Raw genomic sequence first — 25,151 nt, 5'->3', positions numbered from 1 at the left:
GCTGAGGGGATGATGAATGTGCTGGTAATGCCCTCTTTGTCTGCCAGTGGAAAATATGTGCACATATAGAGCCCCGGCCCCAGTCCAAGTAGCCCCAGGGACCTGGGAGCCTATACAGAAAGGTCCACGTGTCATGACAGGGACACGCACCACCAGAGTAAGGGCTGACGGACCTTGCCTATGATTTCCCAGCTCTACTCCAAAAGCATAGCTGGGACCAACCAGCCTGTTCCCGGGCCAGGTCTAAGAGGTCCGGGGAGACACCTTGGAAACAGCAAAGCTACACACAGAACAGAGGGAGTATCACCTCCTGATAATTAGGGGCTAACCCACTTCCATAACAGCAGTCCCTGCCCCTGACTCTCAGGCTACATGCAAGGCCTTATCTCAGATCAAGGCGGCCCCACATTTAATAGCTCATGAAGAACAAGGAAAGCAATGCATGAATATATTTTTGATTGACCTCCAAGCACTGGTGTAGAAGGACTTCCCCATATAGTAGCTAAGAGATACCCAGATTTCAAGCCCCTCCACATTCTGCCTTTCTGGTGTTCGTCCTGTGTATATACTCCTGACTATATTATGGTAAACTGTAAAAATGTCCATAATTCTCCACTCCTCTCACAGAGAGACAGAAGCTATTTCCCCACCTCTTAAATCTGGGTTAGTCTTGTGGCTTTCTTTGGCCAGTGGCACATTAATGGAAATGATGCAAGCAGAGCCTTGAAACGTGTTCCCGCACTGGAAGTTTCCCGTTTGTTGTTTTGGAATGCCAAGCTGCCTGTGAATAGGCCCAGGCTAGCCTGTTGGGTAATAAGACAATATGGACTCTGGCACCCTCCCCAATAGCCAGCTAATCCCCAGGAAAACTACCCTGAAGCCCTATAGCTAACCTATCCATCAGGGAGCCCAACAAAGACCAAAACAACTGCCCAGCCAAGTTCAGCCCAAACTGCCAATCAGCAGGACCTTAAACCAAATAAATAGCTGTTGTTTAAAGCCACTGAGTTTGGGGATGGTTGTTATATAGCAAAAGCTGACTGATACGTAATTTTCATTCTATCTATTTAACTTTTCACTTGAGTAACTACTTCAGCTTCATATTTCTCTGTGCAATAAGAGGTTTGATATGCTAACAATATTTCCTCTAAAATACATCAAGAAAATTATATCATTTTCAGACAATATAAGTACATATACCTGCCTTTGAGAAACAATCCTCATAGAGATCCCATGGGTGTATAGGAACGATTCATTCCCCTCATTTGACAGTTAAAGAAACTGAGGCTCAGAAAGGGGCAGAAACTTGCCGAAGGTCAAACAGCCAGTAAAATGGCAGAACTGGGATTCGATTCCAGGCCTGTCGGATTTATCTCCGAATCCGTATCCACCTTCCCCCCACCAACCCCAAACCCATCCCAAGACAGTGACTTCCACATCCCTGGGGAGAAGATGAGGAGGTGGGCTGTCCTCTCTGCCCCCACCCACACCCTCCCTCTCCTTCCTTAGTGAGGCCGGTCTTACTCCCAGAACTCGGTGACAGGGGAGGTGAAGTTGCTGGTGTTGAGGGTGATCCACAGGCTCTTGTTCCTGCGCATAGTGTCCTCCATACAATAGGGTGTGTTCCAGGTGTGGTTGCAGTGTGCCCAGGGCAGCTCCGACTGAAAGGACTGGAATAGGTAGTATGTGGCCCAGGCCAGGATGATGATGTAATATACATTCAGGAGGGACACGATCACGATGGAGGCATAGCCGATGCCTGCAGGGGTGCACAAGCAAGATAAGCATCAGGAGGGAGGCCACACCCACCGTGTCCACGTACTCAAATGGAAGGCGGTGGCATCCCCAGGCCTGGGGCCAGAACGGGCCCTTCCACAGTGACCAGCAAATATTTGTACAATGAATGGATAACTGGATGCATGGATAGGTGAAAGAATGGTTAGATAAATGGGATGCTTGGATGCATTGAAGAATGTGTGGAGGGGAATAGATCCATGAATGGATAGGTAGATGGATGGTTAGATGGACTGACAGATAGCTGATTGCGTAAATGTTGAATTGATGAATGGACATTTGATTTGTTGGATGGATGGATGGCGTGTGATTGGCTGGAAGGTTGGGTAGATGAATGGATGGATGAATAAGTAGATGGATACATGGACAGATGATGGATGGATGGATAGACGGATGGATAGTCTAACTATACTGACTAGTTTAATGAACAAAGGTTTGATGCATAAATGGATCGATGGATTTATATGGATGACAATAGACACAAGTCCTCCCATTCTTGCCAATTATAATCCTAACAGTATTATCTTATGAACGCATACTCGGTACGAAGCGTAGGAGTTCACGTTATAATAATAATAAAGCTACCATTAATTTGGGTCTTACTATGTGTACAAAGCACTTTCACGGGACAATGTCATTTTATCTTCATAGTAACCCTATGAAGTAAGCATGTTATTGATATTTCCATCTTATCGATGAGGCAATCGAGGCACAAAGAGATTGAATGACTTTCCCAAAGTCACAAGAGTTAGCAAGAGGAGGAAGAGGGACTCAGGTCCAAACAGAAAGGCTCCTGAATCTGAGTGCTTATCTCTTGTATGACACTGCTAAGCAGCTGCTCGCTGCTCTATCCTTCAACAGCCCAGAGAGGTGGGAACAGCTGGTATGTCCTGAGCAGTTACCGAGAGCGGCAGCAGCATGCGTATCATGTACTGGCTGCTACCTTTTGTCAGGCACTGTGTCAAGTGATTGCATGAGGCTTCGATGTACCTGGCAAACAGCAGGTACTCAATAAAAATTTGCTGAACTAATGAATACCAGGCCCCAGGTGACCTTTGTCCCATACTCACCGGAGAACAAGGGGCAGATCTTTTCCCAGCAGGTGATGCCCCCTTCAGAGGTGTACTGGCCTATGATTACTTCCAGGAAAAACACAGGCAGGCCGCCCCCAAACAGGAAAATAAAATATGGTATGAGAAATGCACCTGCAGAGAGAGCAAAGTGGGGTGAGGGTCAGACTGGGGCTGTCACAGGGGGCCAAGGCTGCAGCTGCTCACTCCCAAGCCCTCCCAACCAATGGAATCAGAGAGAATGAGTGAGGGACGCGAGGGACGTGAAGGGTCAAGGCCAAACTCTTGGACCTGGTTGAAAATTCTCCAGGCCCTGCCCACCTGGTCCAGCTGGCATCTCCTTTCCAGTGTGCCCTCTCACCTTCTTCAAATCTCCCAGGTGCTTTCAGCCTCTGAGCCTTTGGTTAAGCTGTGCCAACTGCCTGCCTGCCTTCCCCGCATCATCCACCTGAATAAGGACTGCTCAGCCCTTCAGACCCATCTCAAACCTGACCTCCTTGTTGAAGCCTTCACCTATCTGTCTCCAGACCTGCCCAAGGAAGGCAGGAGGCTGGGAAGAACTAGCCAGGAAGGGTGCGGTGATAAGAAGCAAAAGGCGGGGCGGGGTGGGCACCTCCAGCTGGGGGTGGGAGCCAGGGGAGAAGTGAGGGGCAAAGAGTCCGGGCGAGGGTTCCTACCTGGTATACACTAATGGCTTCAGCGGGTCCATAAACCCTTTGAAACTGTGGGCAACTTGAGTCTATGTGTATGTGCTTTCTTTTGGGGAGCGTCTAGGACACTCATCAAAGTCCGAAAGGCGCCTGAGACCTACAAAAAGTTAAGAAACCAGGCTCTAAGGCAGAATTTCCCGAAAGGTGTTTCTCCTAACGGCGGCAGTCCGCGGCATGCCGATCTCTGCTGACAGATAAGCCCTTGATCACGGGCAGGTCTCCCTGCCCATTTCTCTTCAAGCCCCTCTTACTTCATAGCAAGAAAGTCCCTAGCGTGTGCTGCCGGATCTGAACACCTCCAATGAGAGAGGAATCTAGATCTTAGCCGTCAGCAGGTTAAAAAAAAAACAAAAAGACAAAACCCTAAAACCCAAACCAACCAAAGAGACCCTACATTTAAAAAATATTTCCATTGGGTAATGGTGGCCAAAAGTACAAACTTCCGTCATAAGATAAATAAGTTCTGGGGATGGAATATACAGCATGGCGACTATAGTTAATAATACTATATTTGAAAGAGAGGAATTTTAAAAGTTCTCATGACAAGAAGAAAATGTGTAGCTGTGAGGTGACAATGTTGACTAAACTTACTGTGGTGATCATGTAGCAATACATACATATCTCAAAGCATTATGCTACACACCTGAAACTAATACAAGGTTGTATGTCAATTATACCTCAATAAAAACTAGGAAAAATGTTTAAAAGAAAACTAAAAAATATCTTCACTGTATTTATTTTCCTGGATACATTTCCATTATGGCAAATGATACTGGTTTTCCATTTATGAGGGGAAATAAAGCTTGCTTTTTTTTTTTTTTTTAAGGTTTATTTACTTTAAGTGTGTTTTTCCAGGACCCATCAGCTCCAAGTCCAGCACGTAGTTGTTTCAATCTAGTTGTGGAGGGGGCAGCTCACAGTGGCCCATGTGGGGATTGAACTGGTAACTTTGTTGTTAAGAGCACCGCTCTCTAACCAACTGAGCTAACCGGCTGCCCCGACAAAGCTTGCTTTTGAACTGCATTTGGTTTAAGTTAGAAAAGCCAAAGCAAATGTTAGGAAAGATTTAAAGTAAGGAGGAGTTGGGAGGCATGTAGATACCAGGGAATTTATGAAGGGGGTATATGAGTGTCTGAAGTTTGAGAGACAAGGGCCTGGCCTCATCACCCCTCTTCAGAGATGGCAAACTGGGGGCTCAGAGAGGGCAAGGGATCTGCTCAAGGTAACACAGTAAGTCCCTGACAGAAGGCCACCTGATTCCTAGTCATGCTCCTCTCCTGATTCTGATGTGGGGTGGAGTGGGGACAGGGTACAGCAGGCTGACCCGAGGTCAAGGTGGGGACTAGGGAAAGCAGGGCACAAGAGGCCACCCACACTCTGGCCCCACCCTTCTCCAGTGCTCACTCTGCCCAGCTGAGACTCACCTCCACCATTTTTGTAGCAGAGGTATGGAAAACGCCAGACGTTGCCCAAGCCGACGAAGCCACCTGCCACGGAGAGCAAAAAGTCGATCTTGCTGGACCACTTCTCCCTCTGCGGGGGCTTCCCCTCAGCCTCATCCTCAGGCCGCGTGCCTGGGCTCTTCCCTGGGGATGGCTTAAGGATGTCCTTGTGGAAGTCCTTCAGACACTGCAGCTTCTCCTTGGTGGCCATCTCCTCCTCGTTTTCTATGGGGCACAAAGCACAACCCATTGCACGGTTGGTAAGGGGCAGCCTGTGTGTCTTCAACACAACCTCTCCCTTCTCACCTACAGGCCAGTTGACAGGGGGCCTTGCCCAGGCCTGTGGCAGGGGGCCTGCCATCCCCTCAGCTGACCACTGATGTGACAACATCTTGAGTGATTCAGACCCCCTCTAGGTAATAGGGTAGCCTAATGATTCAGAAATTGCAGGTTCCATTGCTCAGGCAACTGCTGAACAGAAGCACCAGAGCGCCATGTTTGTCGTCCTCGAATGTCATACGTCACCCTGCACCTGATACGTATAAAGCAGATACGTATGAAGCCAGCCCAGCCCTGGCATCATCTCTACAAAATACGACTCACCCCAGGCAGTTCTAAGGCACCTTCCAAATAACACCTGCCTGAATTCTCTAGAAATGAACAGATCACCTTTTCCAAATTTCAGATTTGCATAGAAAAATGACAGCTCTCATTTTACTTGTGCTTCCAGCACAGTGCCTGGCGCATGGGAGGTGCCTGTTCCTGTTTAAAGAATGGATAAACATAAAACAAAAGAGGAATGGGGTTTCAGGCTGGAATGAAAACAACATTTGAAATGGGGTTTCCATCCAAGTATGGAAAATGGATGCTATCTTCACAATTCATTAACCAGTCCCATTTCTGCAGCATGAAAAATAAGGGATTTGCTCTAGTGAAGATTATGTGAGAAAGCCAGTTAATCTCTGTGTGTCCATTTTCTGGCTTGCTCTGAACCCCGTGTCATCCAAGCTCCCTTGTTCTCTGACTCCCTGTTGGGTTTGGCAATAGGAGACCCCAAGGAGCTCAAATTCCTAACCCCGCAGGAGCTGTTTATGGTCACTCTCAGCCCACTCCGGCTTGGCCCCCACTCTAGAGGACATCTGCCACCAGCCAGGGCGGAGCCCCTTCTTTCTGTACTTCCTCAGGTCCCTGAGTCCTCACTCTCCCTTGAGGATACGAGTCTCATGAGTCCCAGCCAGAGGGAGAGGGTGCCTTGAAGGCTTTACCTCCATGTGATGGAGGGCCACGGAAGACAGATGAGCTGGGGGGCCACAGCTCGTGGGCCTACCCACCCCTCTCTGAGCCTGTTACTTCATTTGCAGAATGAAAAGGATGATGGCTAAGGTGACTGACTCAGAGCCGAGCAGCCTGGGACACAAGCTGTCTTCATGATCCAAACTGATGGTCAACACTGAATATCAGATTTCAGAGAGAATTTGAGATTTCCAGGTTCTGTTGAAAAATTGGAAGGTCAGTGAGCCACGTTTGGCTCACACTGTTTTCGGTGACCAGCAGCTGGAGCAGATGCGGCCCTGTCACATGGGCACACCCAGTCCAGCTTGCCACATGGCTCACAGGCCATCTCTAGTGGGCATCTGAGCCTGTCTTGTCAAAGTGCTTGGCACTACCTGAAAATGTCTCATTCATGTCCTTGCTTCCTTGTTAATGGTCTCCTCCCTGACCAGAGAAGCACCTCCATGGGGACAAGGACCTACCTTGTCCACTGCTGTGTGCCCAGAGCCTGGTGCACAACAGGTTGTGAGACAAGAACTGTTGAGTAGATGATTCCCGGAGCGGGATCTGCAAACAGCTGGTGCTACGTGCAAACCTCGGCCAGGCCACTTCCCAACCACAGGACTCACTCAGCATGTCACTCAGCCTGCACTGCCTGGCCCAGAAGACAACCCAAGGCAGAGCAAGGTGAGAGCTGCCTGAGGTCCTGGGGTGTGGAGGGGACGTGTTGGCCTGGCCCCAGCAGCCAGGCCCACAGGGGCCATGCTCTGAAGAGCAGAGGCACAAAAAAGCACAACAGAATCCCTGTTTCCCCCACGCCTCCTTCCTCTCCCTGGCTCGGGGTGGGGGACCCCGATTGTTTCCCTATCTGGTGGTAAGCAGACCAAGAAAAGGCTTCCTGGAGCCACCGGACGGCTCACTGAGCCCTTCCTCTGTCTCCCTGAGTGCAGACTGGTGGCGGCATCCGCATGGCCTTTCTTTGCCCTGCTCCCTCGGGGCGACGCGGGGGTTCAGCCGGGCGTATGGCTACTGTAAAAATAGCCCGAGCAGCCAGCATTGTTCCAGCGTTAATTTGTGCAACCCCCGATGGTTATCTGAGCAGCCCATTGTGGGCCGGCTGGATGGGAGCATAATTGGAGGATGTGGGACTTAACTCCCTCCTAGTGAAGATGTTTTTCAGGGAATGACCCCTGAGCCTCCTCACGGACAAGGGTTGGTTCCGCCCTCTCGACCTCTCCTTGGATCTCAGAGCTGGAAAGCACTTCACAAGGTCAGCCAGACAAGGGGAGGTGGCCAGCTTTTGCTCACATAGGCAGCTGGGACTGGCCAAAGCTCTTCCCCACGAGGAGCTGGGGTCTGCTTCCCTATAGCTACCCTGACAGTCCTAGCTCTGCCCCAGACCCACTTGCCACACTGGCACTCAGAGAACACTCTAGAAACATGGGGGGAGAGGGGGAGCAACAAATTCCGAGACCCCGGCTGTTCCAGGCTCTGGTTTCTTACAAGGTGAGGCCTCGGGCTCCCTCCCTACACTCGGGACCCCATCTTCCCGATCCCCGGTGGCCAAGCCAGGTTGGGGGTAGGGCTTGAATGAGGCAGAGCCAGGGTGTGTCATGTGCCTGGTGTGGTGGGGGTCTCCCCGGTTCTCATTCCTAGGGTGCATCCTGAGCTGTGTTCCTCCGTCACCATCACCTGTCCCACCTGTGGCTACTGCGATCACAAGCCTATCTGCCCTTCGAGAACACATAGCCAGCAGCCCTGCCTCTGGCTTCTTCAGTCCAAACCATCCTTCATGGTGTCACCCAATGCTCACGCACACCTGGTTAAGGTCACACCCAGGTGCAAGGACCCCAACTCCCGCTCAGGGGCTCATTCCAAGCCCCTCTGGGGTGTCTGACCAGCCCTGCACCTATAGAAGCCCACGGCAGCAATAGGGTGGATTCTGCCTCCCATACATTCTTGGCATCCACCCACGTCTCTCTATCACCATGGCAACCACTGTGCTCCAGGCCCCAGCAGCCCTCACACGGGCATCAGAAGCAGCCTCCTCACAGGCCTGCCTGCTGCTACTCTGCCCACCCACGTCCCCAATCTATTCTCAACATGGCAGCTAAAGGCAATTTATAAAGCATAGTCAGCTCGTAATGCCCTCCCACCCAACGTTCCATCACTCCTAGAAGAAAACACTGGCTCCTCCCCACAGCCTACTAAGGCCCCCAACGCAGGCTCCTTCTCCTTGGGACACTGGCCCCACAGAACTGCTTTAGTTCATCCCCTCCTCAGGCTCGGGCTTCCTGCATGGCTCCTCCAGGCCCTCTGGTAGCAGCCTGGTCCCTGAAGGAATCAAAGCGTGAGCCCTAGCCTAGAAGCTGACAGCCACTTCTCGGCTGGGGTGCCTCAGGCAAGTTACTCAACCTCTCTGGTCCTCAGTGTCCTCATCTGTAAAATGGGAATAATCATGCCCACCTCATAGGGATGTTGTGAGGCCTGAATGAGAGGTGCATGGAAAGTGCTTAGAATAGTATTTGGCACGTGGCAAGTACTCCTTAAATAGTAGCTGCTAGTATTACTGTTGTTATTACTGCTATAATTATTATCGGGTCCATTCTGACCTTGGGGTATGTAAGGCTTAGTCCTACTCAGGGTGAAATCAGCAAGGCCCAGAGAAGCCAAGTGACACTTCCAAGGTCATGAAGCTGGTAGTGACAGTGAACATGACGTGCCTGAATTCTTGGCTCTGCTTCTGCTGTCCCTCTGCCAGCCCAGCTTGATCTCAGACAACACTCGATGAGGCCCACTGATTGTCACCTGTCATCCTCAACAGCCTACCCCATGGTTCAGTCAGCACTTAGGAACGAGCTCCCTCCACAGGCGTCCCAGCAGCCCGCTGCCTTGCTGGCCTCTGCTGAGAGCTGTTTTCCTTGGCGCTGGGCCCAAGGCTATTTTGCAGCGATGGTGATACATAATTCCCCATTTTAAGAGCTTCCTCTTTGGTTATTACAGCTACAGGTGATTAGAATCGGCTCTGATACAAAGGCTCCAGAACGAAGGCTCCCTCCTTGCCCAGCTGAAACTCCACTTGTCTCTGTTCCAGGGGCTGAGGCCAGAACCGGCTGTGCCTGAAGGCTGACGTGCAGATCACTTGGTCAGCTTTGGCACGTACGCAGACAGATTCAACCTGGAGCCAGCAACGCCGTGGACTTAGAAGATGTTCTTTTGCTTCCCCCAATTGAAAACTTCCAGTACTTACTCTGTGCTGAGCTGTCTGTAAACAGTTTCTATTCACTCCTCAAAGACCCTTACTGCAGAGGGAGTTTCAGTTTTATAGTCAGAGAAGTTGAGGCTCAAGCAGGGAAGACTGAAGCCAGAATTCCTGCCTTGGTCCACCCATGGCCTACGGCACTGGAGCAAAGCTTAGAGCAGATGAGGCCTCGGCACTGTTTGCAGATGGGGACACAGAAGCCAGACAGAGGGGCAAGGACGGCAGAGGTACAGAGGGAGCAGCAGTGCAGGGAGGGGGACCAGGTGTCCTGCCTGCCTCCTGTGCCCTCCCATGTCTTCTGTCCCCAGGTGCCCACGGGCCAGCCATTTGGGCCTTGAATTGGGTTGTAGATGCTGCTGCAGCTGCTTTCCCGGGCATCTGCCACCTCAGTCCAAGGCTTTGGGAAAACCAGGCCCTTCCTTGCCTCTTTTTCCAGGACTCGCTGCCCAGGTGCTGGGAGGTTCTCTGCCTCAGCTTCCCCCGCAACTTGAACCTTCTCAAGTAAATAATCAGCTTCCCTCACCACAATCTGGTAGAGAACAATGACTTCAATCTTTCATTGTCACTGACTTAACCACTCAGGAGCTTCTACGATGTTTTTTAATAAGGGGGCAGGTACTTTTCCTGTTTTCTCTTTGGAATACTTCCCCTCCCCCCCACACACACACACTCCAAAAGGGCCTACCACACAGCTGGCCTATAAGACCGATTGGACAGTCACTGTTTCCCAGCAAACCTCCGGGGGGATAAGGCGAGCGGCTCCCAGCATCCCAGAACGGGGGCAGACCTGGATGACAGACCCATTTTACAGGTGGAGAAAGCAGTGGCCTGAATGACCCCCAGCCTGTTGGGCTGGCCGTAAAATGAAGCACACAGCTGGACCGCTTGTCTACCCTTTCTTGTCTTCCCGTCCACTCCAAAGCCAGTATTCTGGCCTCACTGAGGCTATGACTATGCTGTGTGACCCAAAACAAGTAATAACCGTCTCTATGCCTCAGTTTCCTCCCTGGTTAAAAAAATGGGGGTAAAACTAAAACTCACAGAGATTAAATAAGATGATGACTGTAAAATGTTCCGCATAGGGCCTGGTACATACTAAGTGATCAAATAAATATTAGCTATTATAGAAGAAAACAGTTGACTACATTGGGATTCTATTATACTATGTGGCAAGCATTGTATCTTGAGTGTTTAAAAAAAAGAAAAAGAAAGTAGGCTGCATTTACTGGGCACTGACTGCATGCACATTTATTTAGCAATGTGCTGAGGCTTTATGAGCATTTTCTTAGCCCCTCCATGGTGTTGTAACCATCTCTTGTTTTGCTGATAAGGCACAGAGAGGTGAAGTCACTTGCCCAGGGTCACACAGCAAGTAAAAAGCTGTGAGCTTCAGATGGCTCCCAGGTCTGTTTTGGCCTCTAAATTTTGTGTTCTCAACCACTTGGCTGCTTGGGATCACTGACTTAAGCAATGTCACAAAGTGAAATCAGGTCTGGCGCCTTTAAGCCAACTTCAAGCCACTGGACTAGGCTGACAAATTAGGGAAGTAGGAAAGGGCAAACAGGAAGTGAGGGGCCACATGACAGAGAAGGGGCAGGGCAGGGCTTGGGGACCTCAGCAGTCAGTGCCCAGGGCCACAGGGATGAGCTGGGTAGGCTGACGAAACCACATGCACTAGGGCAGGACAGATGGAGCTATGGACCGGAGGCTTCCTCTAACAAACAGGGAGGGTCTCCCAGACATCCCTGCTAGATTTGAAGGGGCTCCGGTGAGCACTGTCTCCACAGATTCCGGGCAAGGGACAGGTTCATGTCTGCCACCAGCATGCTCATGTTCTTTCCTACCATCCTGGCCTAGGAAGCTGTTAACAATTAAGCACTACGAAAAGTGAGTTGTGTTAAGGGCACTATTTCACCCTCTCCGCAGGGCAGCTGTTTTTGAAAAGAAAGTAGAAATTAATCAAAGAAAGGTTTTTTTTCCTTTTTCTTATTGAGTCATGTGGTTATCTGTCCCTAACTCAGGCTAACTCACACGTGACGAGCTCAAAGCCCTTAAAGCTCAAAGGTCTTCAGGGGCCTGGCAGGCAAAGGACAGGAGTACAGTGGGGAGGCCACAGGGACGAGTAGGGACTGCGGCAAAAGGGAGCACAGGTTCCAGCCACGGACAGCACTCAGCTCCAGCTATTGGGATTGGGGCCCACGGGCCAGATCCTCCAATTTCTCAAGACAGGCTGAAATCTGAGATGTATGCATATGCACATGTTCAATTTCTAAAACACTATATGGGCCAAATACAAACACAGTTTGTCCCCTTTGGTCATATCACTGCCCCAGTTCACCCAAGGTGGTCACGGCCAAGGGCAGGACAGGCTGCATGGACATGCTGACCAGCCCAGTCTCACAGGCCCGATGGCTCACCCCGGTGAGGTCATCCAGGAAGCCTGGCATTGTTTTGCCCAGAACAAAGCCAAAACAATGAGCAACAATATTCTGATCCTAGTGAAAGTGAATTCTGTTTGGGGACTTGTTTTCAGCATGACATCTCTGGGGACAGGGCTTGTTATCTACCTGGGGTTCAATGCCTGTGGGCAAGGTCCTCCCCTCCCCTGATCTAACTGTAACCCGCTACCCCACAGAAGCTCAGGTCTACCCTCAGAGACACCCCACCTCCGCTGAGAGCACCTGCCAGGCTCAGGTTCCGCCATCGACCTACAGATGTGTTTACTTCTCCTCAAGTCTCACGGACCCTCCCCTTTCACAGATCAGGAGACTGAGGCTCAGACAGGAGGAGGATCTGGCCCAGGTCACACAGCTACAAGGCGGTGTACTAGCATTTGCACCCAAATCCTGACTCTACACCACCCCAGGAGAAGGGGACCTCTACACAGGGACCCACCAGAGCAGGTCATACTTCTTGGTCTGTGGTTTGCAAAGAAAAAAATGGGTGAAAGTAGACAGGTTTGCAAATAACTGGCCTTTGGAACAATGCCAACGGGGTGGGGGGGACCGGATGTGGGCCCGATGTACAACCCCCTTGTCCTCTTCCCCTCACAAAAACATTTGCAGGTAAAAGGTCTGGGGACTGGGTCCAAATATTTTTCTTATCTCCTTGGAGGTGGCAGGCTCTGACCCAAAGCCCAGGCAGGCTGCAGAGATGAAATAGAAAGCAGCACATGAAAACTATGGTGGGGAAGTGGGGGGAAGGCCTGGGGAGGCTCCCCTGTGGCAGGGCTGGGCCTGGGGTAGGGTGGACGGGTGGGGTCCGGATGGTCAGGTGCTCGCCCCCACCTGGGGCACATGCCGTGTCCAAAACCGAGGGGTCCCGGCACTAACCGAGCAGGCCGTGGAGTCAGGGGAAAGGCCAGTGGACTAGGAGTCAGAAAGCTGGGTCTAGTTTGATTCAGCTGGGTCACGAGGGCCAAGTGGTTCCCCTTTACATCTTGGATGTCCAGGGACAAAACAGAGCAAGGGTAGCTTTGGCAAGCAGTGACTGCTGGATAAACATTTACTGACAACCTACCCTACTAGGTACCAGGCACGGCTCCAGGAATTGGGGACACTAGACGTGAGCCCAGAGGAGCTGACATTCCAGAAGGGGAGACAGACACTAAACACATACATGAATTAATAGTGATGACTGGGGCCAGCACGCAAAAGACAACCAAGCAGAATGAGGTGGAGGTGGCGGGAGTGTGGGGAGTCACAGAGGTCCCTCTGAGGAGGTGACGCTTCCTAGTGGCAGATACTCACTGAGGACTTACTCTGGGCAGGCTTCACGCTAAGGTCTTTCAGGCACCAACTCATTTATTCCTTTCAGCAGCCTGAAGGAAGGAACGAGGCCCAGAGAGGTGAACCCACTGGCCCCAAAATCACATAGCTGGGATTTGTTTGAACCCAGATCGATCAGCTCCAGGGTATGCTCCAGGGTCTGGGCTTTTAACCTCACTGAAACTGAGATCTGCCTGGCAAACATCTGGGGGAAGGGTGTTCTCAGAGCAGGGAACAGCATGTACAAAGGGAGCCATATTGAGCACGGTAAAGGAACAGAGGAGGCCAGTGTGGGACACAGAGCAAGATGGGACGGGATACAGGGTGACCTGGAGAGGAGACGGGGCCTGGAGGCCAGGGTTAGAACCTCGATTTATCCTGAGGGTGGTGGGAGCCCAAGAGCTTTGTGCTGCCCCACTGAAGGCTCAGCCCATTCAGCTGAAAGCCTCCGCTTGTACCCGACCGCCTGGCCAACCCCTTCCACTCTGGGAGGGGATTCAAGGGCCCATGGTGGGCTTTTCCCTGTAAGTAGCGGCTAATGGGGTTTTTCTAGTGGGGGCCTGTAGAGCCTGAGTCCTTACCCCCGCACGCAGGAGCAGCCCAAGCTACTCCTCATGAGCCGAGTCCCTGTGAGATGCACTGAAGGCAGCTGCAAAGAGGGACCAGCCAAAGATGGGTGGCCAGAACTCCTTCCCCTTGGCCAAGGGCCACAACACTGGTGACACAGAGAAGACAATGTTCTTGTGCGTCAAGGCTAGACCCCTCACCCCTCCATGGGTGAGGCCCGTGGGTTTTGAAAGAACAGGGTCAGCATTTGATGCTATTCGAGTCACTTCCCCACACTGAGCAGGCCCTTACTCACCTGAAGCTGGTCAGGAAGAAAAGCCCCAACTGTCCCACGGTGGCTGAGCACCTACTGCACAGCTGGCCCAGGCCCACTTCAGGGGGCATGGGGTCACCTTCGTGCCCAAGGTGCTAATGTCCAGAGATGGGGAGAGGGGATTGTTTTATCAAAGTAACACAGAAATTATTCTGTAAGTTCAGAAGGAAGACAGGAGCATGCGTCAGGGTCAAGGGGGAATGAGAGAGGCTTCAAGGAGCAGGTCTCATGATACCCTCAGGCTGGGCCCCTCAGCCTGGCTGGCCTTGAACTCCGGAGGAAGGCGGGGGTCCAGGAACAGTCAAACCATCCGGATCCCGTCTAAAGGGGCTTGGACCCCAAATGCCACTTAGCAGATTTCCAACATACGTTGCCATAACCAAAGCTTAGCTCAAGGAGTGGATTAGGGAGGTGGGGGAGGGCCGCCATGATGTCTACTGGGCACTCAGGGGCCTGTTTTCAGGCACAGGGCGGTGAGTCAGCAGGCAACGGTCTCCAGGCACTGACTCACCAGCCACAAACCTGTCACTCTTCTCCCCATCAGCTTCCCCACCACACCAGCCCTCAGCCTGGTTTTGCCGGAAGTGGGGGTGGGTGGGGTGGGGTCAACCATGATCCTGAGGCAGGCTCTGCAGAACCCAGGATTATTTCTGGAGGCCACAAAAAAAAGAGACATGAGAAAAAAGAAAAGCTCGGTTTCCATTTCCTCAAACTTCCCCCTTTTAAGCTGTTAAGAACCCTAAACCACTCTCCTCTCACTGGCTGTGAAAAGCAAAAGGAGAGCAGCCCCTCCTTCAAGCTATAGAAACTGGAAAGAGACAGGCCCTGGGTGACAAGGCCCGTTAATGACATGCCTGTGGCCCAATGCCTGCTCAGAGCCCAGCCACTCCCAATTCTGTCACCAGAGCTCTGTAGCAAGTCACGGCTCCATAGAAACCAGCCAGGGCACTCTTTGCTGTAGGATCTTGAGAAAGTCACTTTTCTCAGCCTCAGTGTTACCCTCTGTAAGGTGGGCATAAAATCCCATCTACAGTGTGTGCAAACTCCTAGCTCAAAAAATGTTTGTAAACAGGCTTCCTGTTCTCATTGTTCCTCTTTTAAACATGTTTCTCTTCAACAAGGAAGAACCTTCATCTTCCTTCCCAGATCCACCCTTACTTCACCTTACTTACAAATTTAGCTCAAGGAGAGTGTGGTGCCTGCAGAATGAAACAGGCTGAGAATTAGTAAGACAGAGATGGTAATCGACTAGCAACGTCTGCCACCAGAGCCCATGTTTCAGAGCAAAGTGGCTTGTTGTGTGGACGCTTATCTGGAAGCAAGTTTCAGGTGTCCTCCACCATCTGGAGCCCACCCAAGATTCCTAGGGAATCCTAAATAATACCTCAGCGCATGCTTTTCCCTTAGCCTGGCAATACCCCAGGACAAAGTAACTCACAGGCAATACCCCAGGACACAGGGCCCAAGGACCGCCCCAGTGCCATGCCTGGGCTCTGTGGGCCACACCACACTCACCAGCCCCTATTATAATTGTCTGCTTGCTCCTCTGCTGCTGAGGGCCTGCTTCCTGACACGGCCTGGCATTGTGTCTATTTGTCAGATGGAACATGCAGGGCTCAGGATTCTGATGACACTCAGTATAGGAGTAAATATTTTCTACCTTGTAGCTGTGAGGGTGATAGAGCAATGGCAGACGTTTAGGACAAACAGGACTGTCGGCAGAGGAAGTATGGGCCCTACCTAACTTCTGTTAGAGAGAGGGGATGCGTTCCCAGCATCTGAGCACAGTTCCCCCCAAATGGCCAAAACTCTACAAAGCTCGCCTTTTTTGGACAGATGAACCCCCAAGCTTTAGGAAATCAATTTTTATTAAACATGCTCCCTGAGCAACTTCCAAAAATGACTGAAGTGAATTCTCCCCAGCCCCCTAAAGATTTGCAAAGTGCTAGGGGAGGCTGCAGGATCCTGCACAAAAACCAAAAGCTCAAAATGGGTCCGTAGAGGTCCTGGCACATGCAAATGCAAGCCCACTTTCTAGATAAGAAAACCAAGGCCAGGACCCACAGTGGAGCAACCAGAGACACCAGCCTCTTTCAGCAGATGGATCATCAGAGCTGCAGGAACTCGTTCACAGAAGGGAACTGAGGCCGGAAGGAGGTGGTGAGGGCGGGGACTCCCCTGACACCCCCAAACCAGTGGAATACAGTGGGTGCCAGAGGCTGAAAGTAAAGCTCTTATTCCAAACCTGGGTGGACCCAATTCGTATCTAATTCCATGCGGCTGACGGATGCTGGCGCAGCAGCAGTGCTGACTTCCAGGACTACAAGATGGCATCTAATATCAGCTGTTCTCGGCTAGAAGAAAAACTCAGCATTCAAATCCACATCAGGCGTTGGGGGTGGCCTCGAGGGAGGAGAGACACTGCTCAACTGCGGTCTTCCCAGACCACGCCACAGGGCCTCCCTCAGACAGCCTCCATCTCCCTCAACCTCCCATTGCAATTCCGCTTACACTTCAATAGTGCCGGCTAAGAACACAGAGTTGGGGATACGGCACTGCCTGTTTATGGCCTGTCACTCATGCAGCATCACAAAACAAGGCCACGCCAACCGCTGGAAACTCCGTGGAGGTGTGGCCTGAACTCTGCCAAGTTTGTGTCTTATAATGCCCACTCCCTGCCATGTCGCCCTCAGCTCAAGAACTAGCGGTGGCTCCCAGCTGCTCGGAGAATCTCTAAATAGTCCCACCTGGAATCCAATGCTCATGACGCTTGTCTGCCTCTGTCTTCCATCTCTGCCACTTTATTTCTCTTCTTTTCATGCATGCATCCCTTACTCCATTCAACCCTATGCTTTGTTTGTGGGTTCTTTTAGGTTTAGGTGGATCCCATCTACCTTGAAGACCTGGCCCAAGTTTTGCCTCCCCCGGAAGCCCTTCCTCCCCACCCCTCAGATCTCAATCCACTGAAGTCCAACTGGCTCCTCCTGCATCATCCCACAGTTCACCAGACACCGGGCTCTTGCTCAGAATTGTGTGACTCTGGACAAAGTTCAAAGTTCTCCATGGAAAGCCCCAGTTTCTTCATCTGTAAAACAGGCCCCTCATCTGTAAAACCATTACTTGCTGAAGTTTCTGGGCTCTTGGACAGAGCTGGCGGATGACCAAGATCCTCACATGTGCGTGAACATCACCATCTCTTGGGACTCTGGCTGTAAACACAGGCGCCTGGGCCCACCCCAGACCTATGGACTCTAAACCTTCAAGGCCATTAAACTAGCCTCCCAAGTGACTCTTAGAATCAGGTGAGGTTGGGAACAGTGGTGCCAATTGGTATAATGTACAACAGAATCAACCAATGAAAAAGACTTATTGGCTGACATGAGCACGCACGTGTGCACGCACTTGTGTACACATGGATGGTCTCCCCAGCCAGGCTCTGAGCATCTGGCGCCAGGCCCGGCTGGGTTTCACTTCCGCCAGCCGCAGTAAGTCCAGGGCTTGCCCCAATAACCATTTGTGCAGACTGCAGAGTTTGCCATTGGTCCTCCCACTTCCTATTGCTGATGCTCCTTACATTTCCCCTGCGGGTAGGCACTTTTGTTCGCCATTTACAGGTAAGGAAACTGAGGCTCAGAGGAGATAGGACCTGGCCCCACATTACACAGTGAGTGATGGACCCAGAATTTGAACCCAGCACAAGGTCAACACTCTTTTTATCTGCTTGATCAGGTAAAAAGGAGTTTGAGAAATACAGGTGAGGGCTGGCAGGTAGACTACCTGGGTCTCTGAGGCAGGGAGCTGAATGGAGTATGTGGGATCAGAGGGGACGGCAAGCATCAGACACTCCCCCACCCAGGGGGGCGCACAAAGGAAGCCTGGACCTGTCTCTAAAGCCTGGTGAGGCACAAAGTCCAACCGAGCAGACCTCAGGCAGAGTCTCCAAAGACAGGGGCAGGCACAGGGCTTATCGCCTGTGACTTGGGGACCTCCCTGGCTGTCACACAGAAGGGAGGGTAACTTTTTCCCTAAAGTAGAGGCAGCATGTAGGCCCTTCCCCAAAAGGAGAAACACCTGTCCCTAAAATGCCAGCTCCCCAAGCACAAGGAACAGCATGAAAGGCCCCAGGAGACCCTAGTGAGAACCCAGCTCTGCCGGCAACCATGGATTGGCCAAGACAAGGCCCGCCCCTTCCTGGGCTGTGCTTCAGACCAGCTGACCAAGAGACCCCAACAACCTAGAGTTGCATAGGTACACACACACACACACCTCTTTCTGCAGACAACATCCCCAGAAAAAAATGCATACCATCAATAAACCTCTCTGTGTCTCAGTTTCCTCAAATATAGAATGGGCATAATAATAGTACCTACCTCTGAGGGTTGTTGAGTTTAAATGAACTAATTAATATGTGTAGACAGCTTAGAATAGCACCTGGACAAAGTGCCATTCGGATAATGGCCAAATCCACACACTCTCCCTGAGACCAGCGACAGCCTGGACTCACAGCCAAGGCCCTGCTGGGCACCTCACAGATCCTCTCACATAACCAGGGCCAGGGTTCAAACACAGGCCAGCCATCTCTGAGATGAGGGCCATAGCTTTCACACACCCCTGCCTTCTCCCAGCTGACCCTTCCCTTCTTCCTGTCCTTGCCCCATTCTAACTTCCTCTCCTCTTCCACAGTGGGTGGGACTAGGGGACCCTGGGGTTCCTGCCAGTATATTACTGACCGAGGGATGATGTGGGTGCCACGGGCTGATGGCTTCCTGGGGATCTGAGCACGAATGTGGAAACCTCCTGTCATTTCCCCTGCATAGCCTTGGGGTGCAATCAGAAGAGCATCTCAGGCAGCTGCCCGTGGAAGGGCAGAAGGTGGGAGGAGGGGCAAGCAGCCAGACTAGGGCCTGCAGCCCCCATACGAAGTGTTGGTACCGTTCTGGCCCATGGGGCTGTGGTGCCTGCCAAGCTGGGGAGATGGAAGTTTCAGGGGTTGGGGCCTGAGTTTGAAAGCAGACAAAGGCTTTGCTGTGAACACTGCTGGGAAAACGGACTGCACCGCAGCCTCGACAACGTACAAGGACAACTGCAGATCAGCTACTTGGAGCAGAGTGGCCAAGGGACCTCCCTCCTTCCTTCCTGGTCACAGTTAGCCTCTGGGAAACTGTGAAGAAAACCTTAGGGAGAGGAAGGTAACCTCATCGTTGTCCCCTAGGGTGGCTGCAGCTGCAGAAATCAGATACTGTGACCTCTCAACCACTCCTGGCATCCTCAAAACCCCAGGTCCCCGGGCACCTGAGATCCTTCACTGGGCCATCACTGAATGACACAGCGGCCCAGGACCCCATGACCAGAGTTCACAGATAAGGAGACTGAGACCTGAAAGGGGGAAGGGGTTTGCCAGGAAGTTCTAGAATCAGGCTGCTAGGAATCAAATCCTGGCTCTGCTGTGTGACTCTGGACAGCCTACAATTTCCTCGGCTAAAAAATGCAGCTAATAGTAACATCAACCTCCCTCCAGGGCAGAGGTGACCACATGAACTGATGCAGGTAAGCCGTACAGCAGAGACAGGCATACAGACAGGTGCTTATTAAGATGCGATGAGCGCAAACAGCTCCTCAAACTGGAGCAAATCTCAGAGAAGTGCCTACTAGGAAGGGAAGATAGCAACAATTATGGTGGTTGGCCCTCAGAGCCTTCCAGAGCCTTCCATGGCTGTCCAGTGCCAGGCCTGTGCCAACCTGGGTGAGCCTTCACCAGCCCCCAGTGCAATGACAAAGCAAAGGGTGCAGAGTCCAGGCCTGTGGTGAGGGGCTGCCAGGGCACCTTTCTTAAACCCGATTAGCACTACCTGCTAACAATGCAGCCTTCCTACTTTTGGGGGGTATTGAAAATGCCATTTCTTGCACAACATCATAGTAAGAGCAGATGGTATCTTTTTAAAAATTGCCATTAAGTGGTAAAAGGAAAAGTTTAGCAGCCCGAGGGTAGGCCACTCCACACCTCGACCCCAATTTATTTTTTGAACACGTATACTAGTTCATGAAATTCAACACCGTCATCTGGTCTAATGTTCCTGTTTTACAGGTCGGGGAACGGAGGCCTAGGTAAAGAGCTTCAGTCTCCAATGTTTCAACTTTGAGCTCTGCACATCTAGCTCCCTTTCCCACCTGCTCCTACTGTTTGGATGCTTATGACCAGCTCAACTCCTTACTTATTTGGGGAGCTCTTTCCCAAGCCCAGGGAATCCAGAGCCCCAAATCCCATGGAGGTCCTTGACCCCAAAGGAATGTCCTGCCTGTTTACCCAGTGACCTACCTTCAGTCAGCTCAGGGACTGAGAGGCTTCCCCCTCTAACAAGGATTTGGGTAGACACAGGGTCCCACTGGTGGTCTGGGGTGGGCAACCTGAGCAAGCAAGCAGTTTCCAGCATGGGGAGCCCTGCTCTGCTCCAAGCTGGATGCCTCTGAGGAAGATCTTGTTCCCACCAAGCCCCCAGTGGGACACTCAGGTCAGAACTCTGAAGCACCTAAGGGCTCCCACATTTGTCGCCTGCTCCCTCTTCCACCAGTGCAGACTCCCGGAAGACCGTTTCCTAGGTAACCTCACAAGTTTGAATCATAAAAGGCAGCCCAGTGTGGTTCTCTAAGGGGACAGAGGCTCCATGAGCAGCTGGAAACACAGGTAGACAAGCAAACACGACTTAATCCAGGCACTGGCAAATGGGGCACACCAGAGGCCCGCGAGGGTACAGAAGATGCCCAGCACCTCAGCTCTGGGCCTCAGAATATCTGCTCATGAGGTCACAATGCCTGTTCCAACACAGCGCAGGTACCCAGAGACTGCGTTCTCCAGAAAAATGCCACAGATTAGGAATGTCCCTTGGCAGAACTAAAGCCAGAGAGGATTCCTTATCAAAAAATTCACTGTCTCTTATACTATACACCATTGCCTGGGAGACCCTGGGCTTTCACAGTGCGGTGCATTTTTACAGGCTACTCCAGGACCTGAAGTGCGCATCATTGCTCTTCTCCATCTTCAAATGCCACCTCTTCCAGGAAGTCTTCCCTGCCCTTTTCCTGCCCATCTCCCAACTAAATGAGTTGCTCATTCCTCAAATCTTCCTCTGTGGTCACGGATGGATTGCAGGGTGCTCTAGGGCAGGGGGTGGGCCTCTGCTCAGGAGGCAGTAAATGAGGAGGATCCTGGTCTACCATTGTCATAGCAACACTTTGTTCTAATTCCAACTGTTCCTACATTCTGGAAACAATAATAATTGTAGCTAACATTATGTGCCCGGCACTGTGCTGAGAACTTGGTATAATTCTAGCTAATACTAATTTTTTTTTAATTATGGTAAATACTTTTATTTCCATAAATTACTGGTGATGGCTGCTTACTTTTCTCTTATAATTAGCCCAAAGGTAATGAGACTTCATAGCATTTTCAAAGCCTGATAGGACAAAAAGCACACTTGAAATGCTTTAAATGTATGGAAAATCCTCCAACTGCACAGTCAGTTCCAGAGAAGAATGACAACTCTCTGAGCTGAGTGCCCACGTGTGCCTGGCTCAGCGTCTAGCACTTGGGTGCAGTAGTTTACCCCATCTTTACCAACCACCCCATGAGATGAGGGATCTTACCCCATATGAGGTTCAGAGACGTTGAGCAACTTGACTAAGTTTGCACAGCCAGGAAGAGGCAGAGCTCCAGAGTCTTGTGTTCCCAGCCACTGGGCTCTGGGGCATCTCCTGGCTGTGACCTTTAACACCAGGAAGTCCTCCTTTTCACCTGACACAGAAGGAAACTGAGGCTGGTAAGGGTGTCATATTGCAAATTAACCAGCCAGATTAGAATCCAGGTCTCCTGAGTGGGCCTAGATCTCAAGTATCTTCTTCGTATCTTCGTGGACTAGGCCGCAGCCAGTCTTAACCACAGAAGAGCAGCCACCAAAACATCCACCTAGCTGAGGCATTGTGCTAATAAGTATGTTTCAAAGATCGTCCCATTTAATTATGTATACTGCAGGGATGACTAAATACTGACCCCTTAGGCCAGAAGAGCTTTTAACCACTTACAGTCAGCTTGCTCCGAGCAAGTGCAGCTAAACCCAGGGGTGTGGCTAATCGCAATGAATTGATGAAGGGAAGAGGTGGAATCTAGGGGCTCCAGCTCCAAGCCCAGGCCATTGTTGGAAACGTGACTGCCCCTCCCGCCGAACTCCCTCTCAGCCCCCACCTCCTCTGAGTGTTCTCTCACCCTGACCCTCCTGCAAAGTGTCCCGTCCACTGCAACCCCGGACTTAATCAGCGTATTCATCCTGTAGGTAATTGGGACGATCTGAAAAAGTCTCCTGTGGGCAAGGATACCTGAGAGTTAGGCCACAACTATAAATAGTAGAGAAATCCGTCCTTTTTATTTGACCCATGCATTTATTTGGTCAATCAGTTCCTACTGACCCCCAGATGACCGAGTAATACATAATTCCTACCCAATACTGTCACTGGGGAGGAGAGACCTTACTGGCCTCTCCAGCTTTGTTCTCTGAATTCTCCAACAGGCACCCCCCCACCCCTTGAGACTCTGTTCCCCAAATACACTTTGCCTAGTTCCACTTTTGCCTGTGCTGTGTCACCATAAAAGATTTTAGTTGGAACCTAACTCTACCATTTGTCAGCTATAGAAAATAGTGACCTCAGGAATGTCACTTCCCCTTGGGACCTCGATTGCATCATCTGTAAAATGGGGCATCTCGCATTACACAGGGGAAGGTACAAGGAAGTGCCTCAATACTCAGTTGGATTTACTTTCAGGAGAACCAGTATGGTCCTCAATGAGAAAGATCAGCCACCTTTCATTCCATGCAGTTAATAAATCCTGACTACACCCAGGGCTAAATAAACAGCTTCTCCATCCGGTGTTTTGTGTCAAACAAGCAGCCAGTTCGCTGACACTTCCATCCCTTCCCAAGGCACTTCATACACTCCCAAAACCATGTGAGTCAGCAAAACTAGGTTAGACATCTCATTAGAGTGGGTTTCCTTGTGGGACCTCTGGCTGCGCCTGCAATTCTCCTACAAGCGTGTTTGGGTGAGGGTTAGGCTTGACTTGTTTTTCTTCCTGAGCAGAATCCAGTTGTCAAAACAACTAAAGAGTCACTACCTTTAAGGGGTACCTGGAAGCATTAAATAAGGACTTTTGGTTCCAGGGCTGGTTCCCCAAGTGAACCAAGACCCACGACTCAGCAGGGAATTTGGGGTCACCAGCCTAGACCACCCATCCGTCTCTTTTCCCTTCCCCAGAACACCCAGCCAAGCCACGCCCCTCAGGGCACTGGGAACACCCACTCCACACTTTCACTCTGCCCTGCCTTTTCATGGGAGGTTCCCTCGACCAGTAATAACCTTCCAGTCTTGTCCCACCTGGCATCCACTATTCAAGGCCGCCACGAAAGGTTTTTGAACTTGGTGTGCCCAAAGCGTCTTCCAAAGACACCACTGATGGACGCCTGCTTTTTCTCTCCACTGGCCTGGGAGTTCCCAGGCTGGACAGAGCGAGACTCATCTTTGTCCCCAGGAACCCGCTGGGACCTGAGCCACAGGAAAAGTCCATAACTCTCTGATGACAGAATGAACAGACTTTCAATTCTCAGTTTTTGGATGCTTAAAGGTTTCCCCCAAACTTCCCCTGACATCAAGTAATTCTCGCCTGGGCTTTTCCCCCACACAGCAGGGCTGGAAAGGGGTGTGAAACGTGAAATTTCTCAAATGGACTGGAAAGGCCAAAGGAAAAACAAAAGGTCTACAACCTGTGACCTTAAAAAGTGGGGGGCTATTGTATCTATATGAGATGACTAACTAAACCTATGTGGCAATCATTTCACAATATACATAAATCAAATCATCATGCTGTACACTTTAAACTTACACAGTGATGTATATCAATGGTTTCTCAATAAAACTGGAAAAAACTAATACCAAATCTTAATGTAATTTATATGTTCACATATTAGTCTCACCCAATAGATTGTAAGATTCTAAAAAATTAACACTATACCTTACTTATATTTGTATCACCAGCACCTGTCATACACAACATTTATAAATATGAAATAAAATTCATTTATGTTTTTAAAAAGGAAGCTGGGGACAACTTTTCTCCCCAGAAGCACCCAGCAAACCCAGTCCTCAGCCATGACACCTTCAGACTTGGCCACACAGGGATCAGCTGGCCCAGAGACGGTCACAGATGTAGGAATCAGGACCTAGAAGCAGCTCACGTCCTACTCTCCTGGGCCCAGGGAACTCCCAGGGCTGTGGCTTTTCTAGTTTTGTCTTTTAAGGTGAGAGACTTCACTGAATGTCTGGACTAGTCAATGTGACTAAATCATCCCTTAAAGCACTTTATTATGGCTGTTATTAATAAGGTACATTAATAAAACATATTTGCGGAGTTTGGGGTGGGGCTGACAAAAAAATATGCATCAAGCTTCCAATATACCAAACTGCCCCATTTTACAAATGGGGAAACTGAGGCCCAGCAGAAGATGGGACCTGAGGGAGGTCACATAGCCAGGAAGCAGCAGAGCAGGGACTTTTCTCTAGACAGCACCAGGACAGGAAAGGTGATTCTAAGAAGAGCAGAGGCTTGACATCTCAAGGTGCTGTGTGACCTGCAGGTCACTGCACCTCTCTGAGCCTCAGGAGGCTTGTTATAAGGATGGATGGGAAGGTGGAGGCAGACAAGGAGGGCTGGTTCCCATTCCCAGAAGACTTCCCTCCTCCATCCTGAGATGAGGCCCAGCCTCCTGGTTACACACACTGAGTTTTGGTGGGCCCCTGTCCCACTTTTCAACCAAATAATGGTTTATGTAATCATTTGCTCTGTTCCTCATTCTAACCCCACCATCCAGCATCCAGCACTGTGCCTGGTACACAGTGGGAGCTCAACAAATAG

The 25,151-nt window shown here is 50.8% G+C and overlaps 1 protein-coding gene across 2 annotated transcripts in view; it reads right to left on the bottom strand.

Moving 5' to 3' along the window:
* The window catches only part of SLC6A6 (solute carrier family 6 member 6), a 78,475-nt gene that overhangs the window by 33,463 nt on the left and 19,861 nt on the right, over positions 1-25,151 (bottom strand). For both annotated transcript variants that reach the window (XM_033133048.1, XM_033133047.1), the window contains exons 3-5: positions 4,999-5,241; positions 2,865-2,999; positions 1,525-1,759 (exon numbers count right to left, since the gene is read on the bottom strand). In XM_033133048.1, the coding sequence (XP_032988939.1) occupies positions 1,525-1,759; positions 2,865-2,999; positions 4,999-5,227 (599 nt within the window). In that variant the 5' untranslated portion in view covers positions 5,228-5,241. The remainder of the gene's footprint in view (positions 1-1,524; positions 1,760-2,864; positions 3,000-4,998; positions 5,242-25,151) is intronic.

This window comes from Rhinolophus ferrumequinum, chromosome 17, assembly GCF_004115265.2.
Source record: "Rhinolophus ferrumequinum isolate MPI-CBG mRhiFer1 chromosome 17, mRhiFer1_v1.p, whole genome shotgun sequence".
Classification (NCBI taxonomy): domain Eukaryota; kingdom Metazoa; phylum Chordata; class Mammalia; order Chiroptera; family Rhinolophidae; genus Rhinolophus; species Rhinolophus ferrumequinum.
The sequence above is the reverse complement of the archived record's forward strand: the minus strand, read 5'-3'. Positions and strand labels throughout refer to the sequence as shown.